At 44.3% G+C, this 15295-nt stretch overlaps 1 protein-coding gene across 2 annotated transcripts in view; it reads left to right on the forward strand.

The window, feature by feature from the left end:
* Positions 1-15295, forward strand: part of VCL (vinculin) — a 111896-nt gene that overhangs the window by 91977 nt on the left and 4624 nt on the right. Inside the window, exons 14-20 of one of the 2 annotated variants that reach the window (XM_003994069.6) lie at positions 3336-3485; positions 5218-5326; positions 6450-6752; positions 7981-8105; positions 9410-9595; positions 12664-12867; positions 14889-15092. In XM_003994069.6, the coding sequence (XP_003994118.1) occupies positions 3336-3485; positions 5218-5326; positions 6450-6752; positions 7981-8105; positions 9410-9595; positions 12664-12867; positions 14889-15092 (1281 nt within the window). The remainder of the gene's footprint in view (positions 1-3335; positions 3486-5217; positions 5327-6449; positions 6753-7980; positions 8106-9409; positions 9596-12663; positions 12868-14888; positions 15093-15295) is intronic. The other variant, XM_003994068.6, reaches the window with a different exon arrangement.

The raw sequence follows: 15295 nt of genomic DNA on the forward strand, positions 1-15295 counted from the left end.
TTATGGTGTAACAAGAAACACGGACATAGGTAGCCCTGGCATTGGTTCAGCAGCTTGACACTGTGACAGCTGGCATTTCTGTGATTTTTTTTTGGTCTTTTCCTAATGGTGTGAGATGGCTGTTGTAACCCTATGCATCATGTTCAAGGCAGGAAGAAATGAAGGAAAGGGCACTCCAGTCACAACTGTCCCTTTTATTAGGGCATTTTATTCTCAACGCAAAAGTCAAAGTAGTCCTTTTAAATGATTTGGTGTCGTTCTTCTACTCACCCCCTTCCGATGACTCCCTCCTGTCCCAGAGGGAAGCCAGGATCCTTACAATAACAGTAAGACCAGTGATGTGCTGGTAGACTGGCACTCTAGGAAAGAAAGCCTAAAAACCAAAAAGCCCTGATTTGTAATGTTTGTTTGTTTCCATGATGTAAATATTCCCGTTGTGGCTGTTTCGGTGTGGAGTCACTGAAAGCGGTTGGGAAGGAATGGGTGCATTTGCCTCTTATGAGCTGGTGTGAGTGGTTACGGTGACTTCACACCACTGCATCTGGTTCCCCTCTACCTCTCTGACATCATGTTGTACCACTCTTACCCTGCAGGCTGCTCTGTCTACACTGACTTCCTTGTGTTGTGTTCCCAGCATGCCATGTTTATATTTTCCATGTTTGAACCTTGGGGCCGTTGCACTTGTTCTCTCTGTTCCTCCCATAGATAATTACATGTATTATTTACTCTCTTCCTTGAGCTTCTACTGAAATACCACTTTTGGGTCACTGCCCAAGATAGCATCCCTACCCGGCCCCCAGCGATTTCCTAATCTCCATATCCTATTTTTCTCCTCAGCATTTATCGACATTTGACATGTTTGCCTCATTTTTTGTTTGTCTGTCTCCCTCACATTAGCATGAAAGGCCATGTAGGCAAGGAATTTGTTTTGTCATACTTTATTCCCAGTTCTTAAAACAATGCCTGGCACATTGTTGGTGAATGAATGAAAATAAAGTTTTTCCCAGAAATCCTCCAGGTGACTTGCTTATGTTTCATTGACTCCATCATATGGCTGCTCCAGCTGTAGAGACATCTAGGAAAGCAAATATTGGCAGCAAAGAAGAAGGGGTTATTGGGTCAGGCACCCCAGACCAGGTAGCATTGGTGGGTTGGAGGTGTGTGTTATTCTTACTTGCTGATGACCCCGAATTTCTTTCTCTGGCCTGGGCGTAGTTCAGCTCACGGTCCCCTTAGGCTAAGATGATTTGCTATGTTTTTCAGTCCAAACTTCTCTGAGTTTTGACGAGTAGATCAAGTCTCTCCTGGTTATCCCCAATTTGATGCTTCGTTGGGACATCAGCATGTGTTGTCCTTTTCCTATTCTCTCTCTCTTGGAAATTTGGGAGTTGCCATTGACTCTTCTCATACCAATAAATAACTTAAGGCAAGCTAATTTGATCTCACAAATATTTCTTGAATCCTTCACATTTTCCATTCACACATTGCTGCAGCTCTAGCTCTGATCCTTGTCCCCTGCTGCCTAAATGACTGCACAGCTGTGACTCGTCTTCTTTGAACCTGTCACCAGGCCACCAATAAAATAAAAACAGAGATTTGACCTTCTTTTCCTACCCCTTCAGTGAGTCTTTCCTTTCACATAGGATAAAGTAGCACTGGGATCTACTTCTAATACTCTCTCTAAACCTGTTTCCCACAAACCTCTGCCTCTCAGTTCATGCCCCAGCAGTACTTAATTGCTTATGGTTTCCGGCATACTCTGCCCGTTCTCCCTTCTATGTCTTTGTTCTTTTTGTCTCTGCCTAATTATCTTCCCCTTTTTCTTTTTTGGCTAATTCCTATATATCATTTATCCTTTAATCTTTTACTTCCTGGATAAGGTTAAGTGCCTTTCCTTTTGCTTGCATGGTATCTGCTTAGTTTTATGATTGTACATAGCACACTCTATATAAGTATCTGTTTATGGGCCCTTCTTACATCTGAAGGATTTGAGCTTCTGGGATGCAGAAATTGTGTCTTAATCATTTTTCTATCTTTAGCACCTACTCCAGGGTCTGGCACATAGTAGGTGCTTAGTAAATTTTGATTGAGTGATACGAAAAGCAGGCTAAGTGGCCAGTTAAGTCAGAGGGAGCAGCAGACAAGGCTGGAATTGAAATGACTGACTAGGGTAAGCAAAAGCCCCGTAGATCCAGATTATGGGAGACCAGCCAAGATAAGAAAAGGACTGAGGCCAGGAGAAGGGGGGACTAGGAAATCAGAGATTTAGACGAAGATTCTGAGCATTAAATGGCAAGAACCAGGTGGCTGAACCCACAAGATGCCATTATGGGGAAGAGACTTGTGTGGGTCAAGACAGCACCCTGGCAAGGAGACTGGAGTCTGCTATTGAACCAGGAGGGCTTGAGGGCTTTACAGGTGGTCTGCCCTGGTCCCTGCATATGGGCAAGTAGACCCTCAGGAGGAGGCAAAGGAGAGGATGGATTCTGTCAGGCAGTTTCTGATATGCTCTGTGTGGAGTGTAAACCTGACCCAGCACTGCTTGGTATGCCTTGCTTCTTCTCAAAGCATTGTTATCTAAGCAAGTGACAGAAGAGCTTTTGTTATTTTATCTAAGTTAAATAGTCTACTTCATTGTATGCAACTTTGCATAATATCCATGTCAACAGAAAAGCTAACTTTTTTCAAATTTGAGAGCTGAATGGACAATTCACTAGATAGGTTTTTTATTTGGGATAATAAAAATCAACCTTCCCTGCCCTAGTGTTAGGCCCCATTGTGAGCACCAGCTATCATTTTTCTCATGGAGGTCAGGGGCAGAGTTTTTACAACATTAATGGTAATGGATATGTGAGCGATTCTGCCTTGAGGAGGCTGGAGTTGGGGTTAGGACTGTGGGTATTCTTGGCTCTTAATGCACCCAGCCACCTGCACTGGAGCCTTGAGTGGGTTTGTCTCTCTTCTTCAAACTCCAGGATAAGACTTTTGGGAACAGGGATTTTTGGTCTTCACCTTCTGTGAAGTCCTTGTTGTAGACTTCACAGTGCTGTGTGTTCTGTCTGCACTTGGTAAGCATTGGTTGAGCTGAAATTCAAGGGTGTGTGGGTGTGCGGGTGTGCGCATGCACGCACATGATGCCTGTGGCCAAACCTGAGGAGATAGAGCAAGGCCAAGACCTGGCGATTGATTGTTGTCTTATTAACTAGGGTTTGATGTCATCTGTGAAGTCTTTGCTTGAGTGGTTGCTGCCTCTGCTTAAAGTGAGAATTGTTCTTAGGCTTCCTGACCCATTTGATTGAAATAAAGTTTCCTAATGTTTTTGTTTTTTTCTCAAGGTATTTGATGAGAGGGCGGCAAACTTTGAGCACCATTCGGGAAGGCTTGGTGCCACGGCGGAGAAGGCGGCTGCTGTTGGAACTGCTAATAAATCCACAGTGGAAGGCATTCAGGCATCAGTAAAGACAGCTCGAGAACTCACACCCCAGGTTAAATTATGCTTGCTTTTTATTGTTTCAATATTGGCCCTACAGTGTTCAGTAAAGGTCAATTACAGAACAGTTTCTATACATTTTTGAAGACTTATTGTAAATTGTCGTGAAAGAAACACACTCATAGTCTCAAAATCATTTTTATATTGTTGTAGTTTTCTGTAATGATCATAGATTACTTCTGAAAGTAGAAAACTAGTAAAGTGACCCCTCACCCACACTCATAATTAGGGAAATCTTTGGATAATCTTCAGAGGTTAGTCTTTGAATTTTAGAGCTTTTGCCTTTCCCTGCATCTCTTTGAGGATATTTTTTAAAAATTCGGTTGTGTTCATAACTTGTTTTCTTTTTCTACTTCATTATATAGCCAAGTTATAGCCAGTATGCTGTGAATAATATAGTAATCAAATTATAGGAAACTCATCTTTTTAAAATTGATTTATTCAGCAGATATTTATTGTGTACCTGTAGTATATTAGGAACCGTGCTAGGCTTTACATGTCTGTGATACTGGCTTTGGTGGGAACATGCAGGGAGAGATTTAAAAAAAAAAAAAACCTTTATATTGTTTATCTTTTGCCCACATGGCATGTTAACAAGTTAGATTCTCTTGAAAAATCATACATGTCCAACTTCTAAAAAACACTTCCATAAAATATGAACATGAGTAACTTTCTTTAAAAACTTCCATAAAACATGGAACATAAAACAGGATTTCTGCATAAAAGTGAGATTCCTAAAAAAGAGAAACAGAAAACTAAAGATACCAATGATGGAAAGAGTAAGGATTTTGGAGACAGATCTGGACTTGAATCCTCTGTGACCTTGAGTTTCCTCATCTGTAAAATGGGGAGAATTCCTTCCTAGTGGATCATTTGGAGGATTAAAAGGATATGTGTACAGCCTGTAACTAACCAAATACTCAGGAAATGTTAGTTCCTTCCCCAACTGCTATACCTGATTAGCTGGGAGCTCTTGAGCAAGTCATTTACATTTTGCATCTGTAAAGTGGAGAAATTACCTGACCTGTCTCATAGGGTTGTTGTGAGGATTCAGTAAGTTAATAGATGTGAAAGTACTTCATTAACTGTATATAGTTACTTTTTAAAAAAAAAAAAAATTTTTTTTAACGTTTTTTTTAAATTTATTTTTGAGACAGAGAGAGACAGAGCATGAATGGGGGAGGGTCAGAGAGAGAGAGGGAGACACAGAATCGGAAGCAGGCTCCAGGCTCTGAGCTGTCAGCACAGAGCCCGACGCGGGGCTCGAACTCATGGACCGTGAGATCATGACCTGAGCCGAAGTCGGCCGCTTAACTGACTGAGCCACCCAGGAGCCCCTATAGTTACTTTTTTAAAAATAAATATTCATAATCAGTTTTAAGTAATTTTTAGTATCTTTCTTGGTGATGATTTTTAAGGTGGAAGAGTCTTCCCAAGGGCTTAAACATAGGTCAGTTTGGTGTATGTTTGGAAGTACCAAGTGAATGCCGTTTACTTTGTCATTGTATTACCTTCCCCACATCAGGCTGTGACTGTAAAATCTTCTGCAGGGGCCCATTTGGGTGAGATGTTTATGAGACCAAATCTAATGTGTTCAGCCTGAGAAGAGACTTACCCATTTTTGGCTTTCTAGCGCCATCTGTAGGTAGAGAGGGAAAGCTTTGCTGAAAGTTTGTATTCCAGCGGGAGGGTGCCCTGAGGTTTAAAGGTTGTTTTGTCATTGACAGGTTGTCTCAGCTGCTCGCATCTTACTTAGAAATCCTGGAAATCAAGCTGCTTATGAACATTTTGAGACCATGAAGAACCAGTGGATTGATAATGTAGAAAAAATGACAGGTAGAGCTGTGTGCAGAGTTCTTACTGTCTAATCCTTGAGGAATGAGTTCTGAGAAACTCGAGTAGGACTGGTTATATGACTTAGCTGTAATTGGATGAAGGGACGGTCATGTGCCCGACAGTGTACTTGGCCCTGATTAAGGCTGCTGAGCAGCGGCGGCTTCTCATTCAAGCCTTGCAATTTTGTTTGAAGAGAGGCTCTTTGAGTCTCTTTTATTTTAATGCTGCCCTCCCTGTGTGATGTTTATTGTTACAGCTCCTATCTTCTCTTTGAATAGTGCCTTTGCTCAGTCTGAACCAGAGTTTGGTTTCAGAGGCTGGGAGGCAGTGTTTGTGGATACAGTAAGTGTCCCTGTCATTTTCAGTGGGTTCACATTTCAAGGAACCACAATAGCTACCATTTAATTCAACTTGTCTCAGAGTTTCCTCCAACTTATCAAGTACGTAGTTTTAAAAAAAGGAGAAACCAACCGCCAACAAACCTGTGTCTGTGCAATTGAAGTGGCACCTCTGAATCTTCATTCTCTGTGGAGGGAGGGATGGGAGAGGAGGGAAGAAATGAGGAAGGCAGGCTCTTCGGCTTCCCTGCAGAACTTGCTGGGACAGGGTCCGTAGCAGCCAGAGATGAAAGTGGAGCTCCTGAGGTATCGTAAGAGAGGCAACGGAAACAAGAAACAGGTGGTTAGGGTTATTAGACTCCTCTGAGTGTCTCATCTTGGGCACTACAAGCTGCCAACAAGCAACAGATGGCTGGGGAGTGAGGCAGAAAGGGAGAAAATGTTATTAACACAACGTGGAGATGCGGTAAAGGCTTGAGACGCAATCCTTGTTTCCTCCTGTTGTCGTTGCAATTCTGGTTGTCTGTTGTAGCCACAGGAAGGCCAGTGACCACGGTGGTACGAATGCTATGACTCTATATGGCCCTCCTGGTCTCCATCTTCACTTTTTTTTTTGAACTAAGGTATTCACCTGGAAGCTTCTGATTGTAGAGGAAGGGCTTAGAGCTGAAGGAGAGAATTCTGGGTGTTAGACTTTCACGTGAGAAACTTGAGTGGACAACAGGGTTTTTGAGTCTCTCTTCTTCTAAAATAGAAACTAAATTATATTCCTTTTCTCCTGACAGGGCTGGTGGACGAAGCTATTGATACCAAATCTCTGTTGGATGCTTCTGAAGAAGCAATTAAAAAAGACCTGGACAAGTGTAAAGTGGCCATGGCCAATATTCAGCCACAGATGTTGGTCGCTGGGGCAACCAGCATTGCTCGCCGGGCCAACCGTATCCTGCTGGTGGCTAAGAGGGAGGTGGAGAACTCTGAGGATCCCAAGTTCCGTGAGGCTGTGAAAGCTGCCTCTGATGAATTGAGCAAAACCATCTCTCCAATGGTGATGGATGCAAAGGCTGTGGCCGGAAACATTTCTGACCCTGGTAAGCAATTCATGGTGTGGTTCACCTCACTTGAGAGGTTAACTCAGGAAGCCGACAGAGTGGTAAGATGATATGCATCCACCTGCAACCACCGCATACAATATCTGGGAGCCGAAACTGCAGATACTTAGTTTGAGAGTGCTAGATTAATCTTTTCATGTCCAAAAAAAAAAATATATTCCACAGACTAATTTCTGCAATATTGCAGGTTTGTTGCAAGTTAGTTTCTCTGGACCAACTTTTCTGTGCTTGTCTGATTAGATACCTCCTGATCCTGTTTACTTGTTATTTTGGAAATTGCCCAAAAGATGCATGATAACCAATGTATAACTTCTTTTCTGCTTTTCTTAAAATGCTTTTACTCTGTTAAACATTTTCTGTTTCTGTCAAATTGGGAGGGCTTAAGTTGACATGTAGATCTCCTAGGTGAGTGTCCTCATCCTCTACCAAAGAGTCTGGACTTTCTTTAGCTGAACTTTGAGCACGTTTTCAGTATTACTGAAGATGTTACCACTCCTTTGGTTAGAAACATCTGAATTCCTTCCTGTTCTGAGCATCCAGTGTGTCTAGCCTCGTCTGTGAGTAGAATGCAGTCAGTGTAAGGGAGTGGGTAGGAAGGGCTGCCCTATTCATCCCTAGCCCAGGCAGGATCTTTCTGGTATCTTGAACCCACCATCACTAAGGACACGCTCAGGTTCCTAATTGGAGTTTCTAGTAGTTTGAGGAGAATTCTTGAATTCCCGGTGACTGGACACTGTAGCAGCAGCAGCTCAACAGAGAGGGTTAATACACTTAATGCCAAGGTGAGCAAAGGAGTAGTGAGAAAGATGAGACGGACTCCAGGGAATGTATGCCCAATCTGAAACTGACATCTCCCCTGTTCTGAGTTAGGCAGGCGTATCTCTTGACTGGTTCATCATAAAAGAGGTGATGAGCACCACCTGAGCCCAAGGTGATCACGCCCAGGAGTGTCTTGAGTACTTGTTAATTGTACAGGCAAGAAGGCACCCTGCACCACTGGGAATAGCTGGCTGTGACCCTTCTGACTCTTTGTATGCCTCACGGCTTCTGCCCTGCCCTTACCTCCTTTCCCCTTCAATCACTGCCTGTGATGCTTCCTGGCAGCTTCACATCCAGCTTTTGTTAATAGAAACCAGTTCTTCTGCTGGACAGACAGTGCTCCAGGGCGCTGACCTGCCCAGCTGAAAGTGAGGGTTCTTATGTTTAGGCCTGCAAAAGAGCTTCCTGGACTCAGGATATCGGATCCTGGGAGCTGTGGCCAAGGTCAGAGAAGCCTTCCAACCTCAGGAGCCTGACTTCCCGCCTCCTCCGCCAGACCTTGAACAGCTCCGTGTAAGTAAATTCAGAGTGATGGGGAGAATTGAGCAGAGGGTGTTGGGACTCTAACAAGGGGGAGGTTGGCTGTGTTCTGGCGCCTCAGTTATCAGGGGTCTTTGTTTAACTTCTGCCTAAAGCCTAGTTGGATGTACAAGTTGACTTTCATCTTTCATTCTGAAATTAGTGGAGTCCTAACCCCATGGTTCTGCATGGGGCGTGCTGGATAGGTGGGGGTCCGTGGGGTTGGCCTGCTGTGTTGGGAACTGATTGGAGCAGAGGAACTGGCTTTGGTAAGTGTGCATGTGATGAGTGATGAGGTAGTAGTAAGTTAATGAAGAGTGGGAAAATAATCTTGCGGTGAGATTTTTTTGTGTTCCCAGTTGACAATGGCACACTGAAGTGGGTACACTCTTGTGTGCATTCTTTGTTCCTTTACTTGACTTTTTTTTTTTTTTAGTAACAAAGTAATACAGTCTCTTTGTTTTCAAGTTTATTTTTCCCCCAACTATCATGTAAACTCTTTGACGCACCCCAAAGTACCATAAATTTATTCTTCCATAAATCAGTGGTTTAAAAGGAGGCTTAGCTGGGCAATATCTTATAGATACAAATCCTAGAATAGGAAATAGTGATTATTCTAACCAAGTATTAGAAATAGCTGGACTTCGGGAATAGTTTATCAAGGCAATACTTTGATTTACTCTCCTTGACTTACTTTGCCATGTTTAATGTCAATAAAAGATGTAAATTTCTAAGTTGTTTGAGGATACAACTGGGTCATTTTGCCCAAACTAAGACACAGTGCTTCCCTAGCCTCCAATGCTTCAGCCTCATTTGATTCTTTATAGCTGGACTGTTGGTGGGTTGTTAGGGCCAGGGTGGGTGGGGGCTATTTTGCCAAATGGCTTTTTATGGGATCATCAGATTTTTGACACGCAGAATCAAGATCTTCGAGGCTTGTCTAGCTACCCCTATTGACAGAGGAGGAACCTGAGGCCCAGGGGAGAAATTACTTGCCTGTGCAGCTTCCCTTCAACACAGGGCCACAAATTAGATCTTTGGGAATCCTTGGTCCAGTAGTGCGTGCATGCCTCCCTGGAATATGTCCAAAACTGTAGCTGCTGGCTTTTTGTGGAGAACAAGGAAGAAAATATGCATCTGTTGAGATTGAAGCAGGTGGTCCTTGCGCTCAGTGTGGGTGGTCTTATATGGAATGAATGTGGGTGGCTTTTCTGGGGATGCTTTTTAGAGGAAAGGAAAGAATTCTAGAGGGGAGTAGTTCCTAGGGTTTTACTTACAACCCAGTAATTCTTTCTTAGCTGACAGATGAGCTTGCTCCTCCCAAACCACCGCTGCCTGAGGGTGAGGTCCCTCCACCCAGGCCCCCACCACCAGAGGAGAAGGATGAAGAGTTCCCTGAGCAGAAAGCCGGGGAGGTGATTAACCAGCCAATGATGATGGCTGCCAGGCAGCTCCATGATGAAGCTCGCAAGTGGTCCAGCAAGGTAAGTAATGAAGCTTTTCTTGTGGAAAAAGGATGAAGAACTGTACACACAGCCCAGGAGAAGAGTCTGTTTGGAAAGTTACCCTCTGTCTGCTTTGGTTCCTGTTGTTGTCAATAGCATGTTCCTCTTCTTACTTGTGGTTTAGTAAGATGCTTCTGGCGCCTGATGGCTTCTCCTTCTATTGTCATCTAGGCTGCCTGTGATTTAAGAGGAGGGTTCCTGTCCTCTGTCCATGCAAGGGTCAGCTGCTGTGACCCTGGACATTTGGGGTCTTTGAGAAACTGCTTCTCTTTCTTAAGATTGCTGAATGTTTTTAGATGCTTTCTTGCTAATTATCAGCACTCCAAACATGAAATAGTCTTCTGTGGGCTCTGCTAGAGCTAGGTGAAGTGTTTGCATTTTCCTTCTGTTTTTCATAAAGGCAGTTAGATTGGTGTCTTAAAAGCCATGTGCTTTGTCCTTTCCTTAGAGTCATCTTACCCCTTGGTTCAAGACAGCTCCAGGCTAACTCCACCTCGACAAATCTGAAAGTGTAACTATTAGTGTGGTTGGTGAAAATTTAGATGCTGGCAGCAGTCATGCCCTGGGAATAACTTTTGCCTATTTTCCCCTAAACGATGGAAAGTGAGTGGAAGCTTTTCTAGATATGAGCTAAATGTTATTGCTAACCTTGCAATGAAATATAGTTCTAAACTGTTCGTGATATGACCCTTTCTTCTAGATCTTTATTCCCACCATTTATTTGCCTTTTTACACCCTCAGCTGTCTCAAGCTCTTGTATTAAATGTAGTTCCCCAGGGACCTTCTGCACGCAGCTGATCTTGGGTTTTTCCAGCCTGGGAAATTGACCTTGGGTTTTTAATTCTGTATTTTTCTGTGCTGTTAGCCGTGAGCCTAGGTTCTAAGAAGGAATGAATAGTGTGACCTTGCTGGTGTTGGGCCTGACCATGGAATTATTTATAATTGTATCTTTCTAACTAGGGCATGCACACCTCCAGGACCTTAGCAGAGTCCCACTGCATGTGGAGAGTGGGATGGAGGTGATGATGAAGGTTGGTTTTACTTAAAGATTTTAAAAGAAATTTAAGCTTTATTACAGTAAACCCAGATATACTGTGCAGCAGGACACAAAACATACATGAATTATAAACAAACAAGGGGCAGAGAGCATCAGCCTACGTATTTTTCCGACTCTGCCATTTGTGGCCAGAAGTCTTTAGGTCTGACTATCCCTGGAGATTTGGAACATTAGGAGATTGCCAACTTTGAGTTGTGTGAAGTCAGGAGCTATTTGAACCGTGTGTATCTGGGGGATGGGTGTGTTATGTGTTTGTGTATCTGTCAGTCTGTTTTTGTACATTTCGAGACTCTGAACCCCAGTAGCAGTGAGCTGGCTTCTCTTCTAAGGAATGGGGATGAGTCCTACTTGAGACAGAGTTTAGGGAAAGAGTTTAGAATGTACCTGAACTCCTTGTTTTCCCTGAATTCTCCAACTCTATCATGAACGTTTGGAGGCACGTTTCCTGTACAGGATAAGAATTTTAGGAGTGATAGCAACCTCAGTTAAACTTCCATGTAAACTCTTACTTCCTCTTGGTTAGCGATTTTTTTTTTTTTAAGTAGGCCCCATGACCAGTGTGGAGTCCAATGGAGCTTGAACTCATGACCCTGAGATCAAGACCTAAGCTGAGGTCAAGAGTCGGACACTTAACTGACTGAGCCACTCAGGTGCCCCACTGATGTTTGATATAAAAAAACCCATGTTCAGGAGCACCTGGCTGGCTCAGTTGGTAGAGCATGTGACTCTGTATCTTGGGGTTGTGATTTCGAGCCCCACAAAATTCTTAAAAACAAAACAAAACAAAAAAAAACCTGTGTTCACCATTCTTCATATACATGGTTTGGCTTCCTTGAGGCAGTTCCTTTTATTTTCTTTCCCCTCAACCTATTTCAGCATCTGATCACACTGCTTCTTGCCCTGGCCTTTCAGAATCCCCATCCCTGTTATTAAATTTATTCTTTCCCCTCATGGGTCCTGTTCTCTCGTGGGCCCACATTTGGGCTTCTCTGAACCCAGCCTTGGTCAGTTGCCACGTTCATGTGTTATCTGTGAAGTATGTAAATTAAGTTTGGGATGAGAACCCTAGTTTGCAACAGGAGAGATTTAGTTTGTACCCAAGGAACAGCTTTCTGAGTCAGTACTAGCAAGGGATGCAATATGAGATGGTAGAAGTGTTGGCCCTGAAGATCTTGAGGGGGAGAGAGAGAGAGAGCGAGAGCGAGAGCGAGAGAGAGAGAGAGAGAGAGAGAGAGAGAGAGAGGTGGTCTGAAGTGTGGGTTTTCCCTAAGATGGGAAGCTGGATGGGGCATCTTCTGGAGACTTCTTTCAGCTGGGTGGTTGTGGGGTATTTGATAAGTCCTCTTCAATCACCATTGTGTTTGGTTTTTTTGCGTCTTTCCTGGTTTCATTATCATTTGCCTCTGATGTATCATTTTAAACTCTGGGACTTTTTAATTCCTGAAGGAAATAATGATCTGTGTCTGGTTACTGCAGAGCTGACCCAACTCACTTCCTGTGCCCAGGAAGATATAGAATAGTGTCCTTATGAGCCAGCAGGGAGTACTCACTTTCTTCTGTTCAAAGCAAGTTGTGTGGCTGAATTTACTTTTTCCCTCTGGATTCCTTTTAAAGGTAATCAGCTACTATTGTTTGGTTGTTTGGCTCCTCAAAACTATTCTGAGAATTACTCTTGGCAGGTTTACCTTTGGTGGTGAGTGTATGTAAAAGGAATTGCACTTGCTTCCTTGGTATGACTTTTTCTCTGGAAACCCTTCACCACTGGAGTGAGGCTCTTTCTTTTACTATGAACAGGGCAGCTGGGATCGGTGCTGGAGGCTGTGAATTCCCTTTCTGTGAGTTTGGTTCATCTGGCTTCTGGAGAGTCTGCCGTTTTCTTTCCCATCCTAGGCAAGCTTTGGTTACTAAACCAGCTGATGCTCAGCTTCCCCAGTCCTACTGCTCTTACTAACACTGTCCCTGTTTCTCATCCTTCCTGCCATCGACAAAGCGGGGTAACCCAGCCGCTGAGGTGGGTATAGGTGTTGTAGCTGAGGCAGATGCGGCTGATGCTGTTGGGTTCCCTGTCCCCCCTGACATGGAAGACGATTACGAACCTGAGCTGCTGTTAATGCCATCCAGTCAGCCGGTCAACCAGCCCATTCTGGCCGCGGCTCAGTCATTGCATCGGGAAGCTACCAAGTGGTCTAGTAAGGTACTGATTAGCACCCCCGGTTGGGGCTGCTCCATATGCATCCGGCCATGTGCAGCCTTGACACATTGCATCACTCATGATCTGTGCGAGTCCTGTGAGTCTGAGCAGGGCGGGCATCTGTCTATCTGCACCTTGTTGTTAGGACTGGCTTCACAAGTTTGATAGGTCTGCTAATGCCAGATTAATTGGATTGCATTTATGTTTGGGGGTAGAGATGGGGTCACTTTTTGAAAGGATTTCTTTTCTTACCTCGGGGCCACAATTGGAACCTTAAAGCCCTTGGGAAGCCGTGGATATGTCTCTCAATGACTTGCAGGTCTGGAACCATTGTAGACCATTAAGAGGTCACCTGGCCTGACCATTGAGCTTTGCCTACCACCCCCTTCTCTGCTGACCTCTCACTGATGGCTCAGGCAGAGTTGATCAGGGTGAGAAGCAGCTTTATACGGCAGGGTCTCTGGGGCGGACTGCTTGTGGCCCTGCACTTGGCTGCCTGGCAGATGCTGGCTTCAATGGGAACCCACAGGGAAGGGGGCTTTACTGACTGCTTGTCCAGGTATTTCAGTGGGAGGGGCTGGAAGTGGGGAACAGTGGGCGCTTCAAGGCTGTAGGACAGGCAGCTACAGAGCTTTGACCTTGGGACTGAACCAATACTAGTTTGGGGAGTAGGGAAGAGGGTGATTACTCTTTTTTCCTTTTGAAGGTAGCATGTTGCAAGAAGAAAGGGTTTGAAGACTGATGGGTAATAACTAACCCTGGCACTACACTGTCTTCTAATCAAGGTCATAAAATCCTGGAATGATACCAGGTCTACACTGGAAGAGATGGGCCCAGACAGCCTTGTCTAACATGCCCCTATTCTCCTGACTACTTCCCATACCTGCATTCTCTCTGGCCTCAATTACTGCCTGAGATGTTCCACGCCTCCCCCCATAGTGATCGGCCACTTCGTGATGCCTGTGGGGGTGTCTCACACGGTGCCCTGCAGTGGCATGGTTTGTGTATGCTTCACTGCCTTGTATAGAAATTGAAAAGCATGAGGGGAAAAATGAATAGGGCCTGACCTTTTAGGTAGTTTTGAACATTGCAGTTGTTATTTTTGGTTTTTATCAGTCAAAAGAGAAACCTTTTGAAGGCATAAATTACTTGTACGTTTCTTTATTGTGACCCATGGGGTTTTAATGAACCCAGATGCCAAATCTCAGATAAACTGCTATTTGTTGGAGTGGGGGTTCCATTTATAGCTTTGACTCAGGATTTTTATTTTTCTGGTGCCTCCGCGGCATCCTCTTAGCTGAAGGTTTCTTTAATTGAAGCCACTTAGCTGAGGGGACAGAAAAATTGATTCTTGGCCTTTTAAAAAGTGATAAATTAAAATACCGTGTTCCTTTAGGCTGACAGGACAAATAAGAGGCAGTAGAGGGAGGGCAGGAGCAGTCTAGGTGAGAAAATACATCTTGTCTCACCAATGCTGATAACAGTTACTTGGTTTAAATTCTAGTTCAGCAGCAATGGTCCTTGGCTGCTATTTGTAACAAGGGTTAGGATGAAGAGGATTTCAGCATCTGGAAAGGCTCCTCTGTATTTTTCCCCTCAGGCCAGCTTACTGCTTTCCCCCTATAGAAAGGAAAATGCCTGTTTAACCAACTTCTTGACCTCATCCTCATTTTTATTGCCATGATTAACTTGGAGATGCTGAAGTGCTGTGTTCAGTGCTATGCCAGGGGTGCACATGTTGCCCTTCCAGACTAATATTTTACCTGGTCTTCCTTTTTTTCAGTTGGATAATCTCTTTCCCTCTCTGTCTCTCTCATTCAGTCCTGGGAGGAGTGCTTTGGATCACTCTTCTGTCCTCCTGTGCCATCCATGTCACTCAAGAGTAGTCCTTTTATCTTCTTCCCACCCTTCCAGAGGGCCACTGGAGCAGCAGGCTCCCTCCTTTCTTCTCTGTGCTTCTCCTTCCTTTCCTAACTTGGCCAGAGTTGGGGCTGAGCTCACATTATGTCTTTGCTTCTCTCTAGGGCAATGACATCATTGCAGCAGCCAAGCGCATGGCCCTGCTGATGGCTGAGATGTCTCGGCTGGTAAGAGGGGGCAGTGGTACCAAGCGGGCACTGATTCAGTGTGCCAAGGACATTGCCAAGGCCTCAGATGAGGTAACGCGGTTGGCCAAGGAGGTTGCCAAGCAGTGCACAGATAAGCGGATCAGAACCAACCTCTTGCAGGTATTCAAGAAAAGTGTGCGTGTGTGTCGGAGTGGGGAGGATGGGAGGGAGAAAGCAAGAGAGAGAAAACTGGATGAGCAAGGAGGAGGAGGAGCTTTTGGAGTGGAAAGAAATGGCAGAAAGGGAAATACATATATGTACATTTGCGAAAGGCAGAGTCAGGAAAATTTATTCCCTGATCAAATGAAAAAATGTTAATGCTT

Source organism: Felis catus, chromosome D2 (genome assembly GCF_018350175.1).
Source record: "Felis catus isolate Fca126 chromosome D2, F.catus_Fca126_mat1.0, whole genome shotgun sequence".
Taxonomy (NCBI): domain Eukaryota; kingdom Metazoa; phylum Chordata; class Mammalia; order Carnivora; family Felidae; genus Felis; species Felis catus.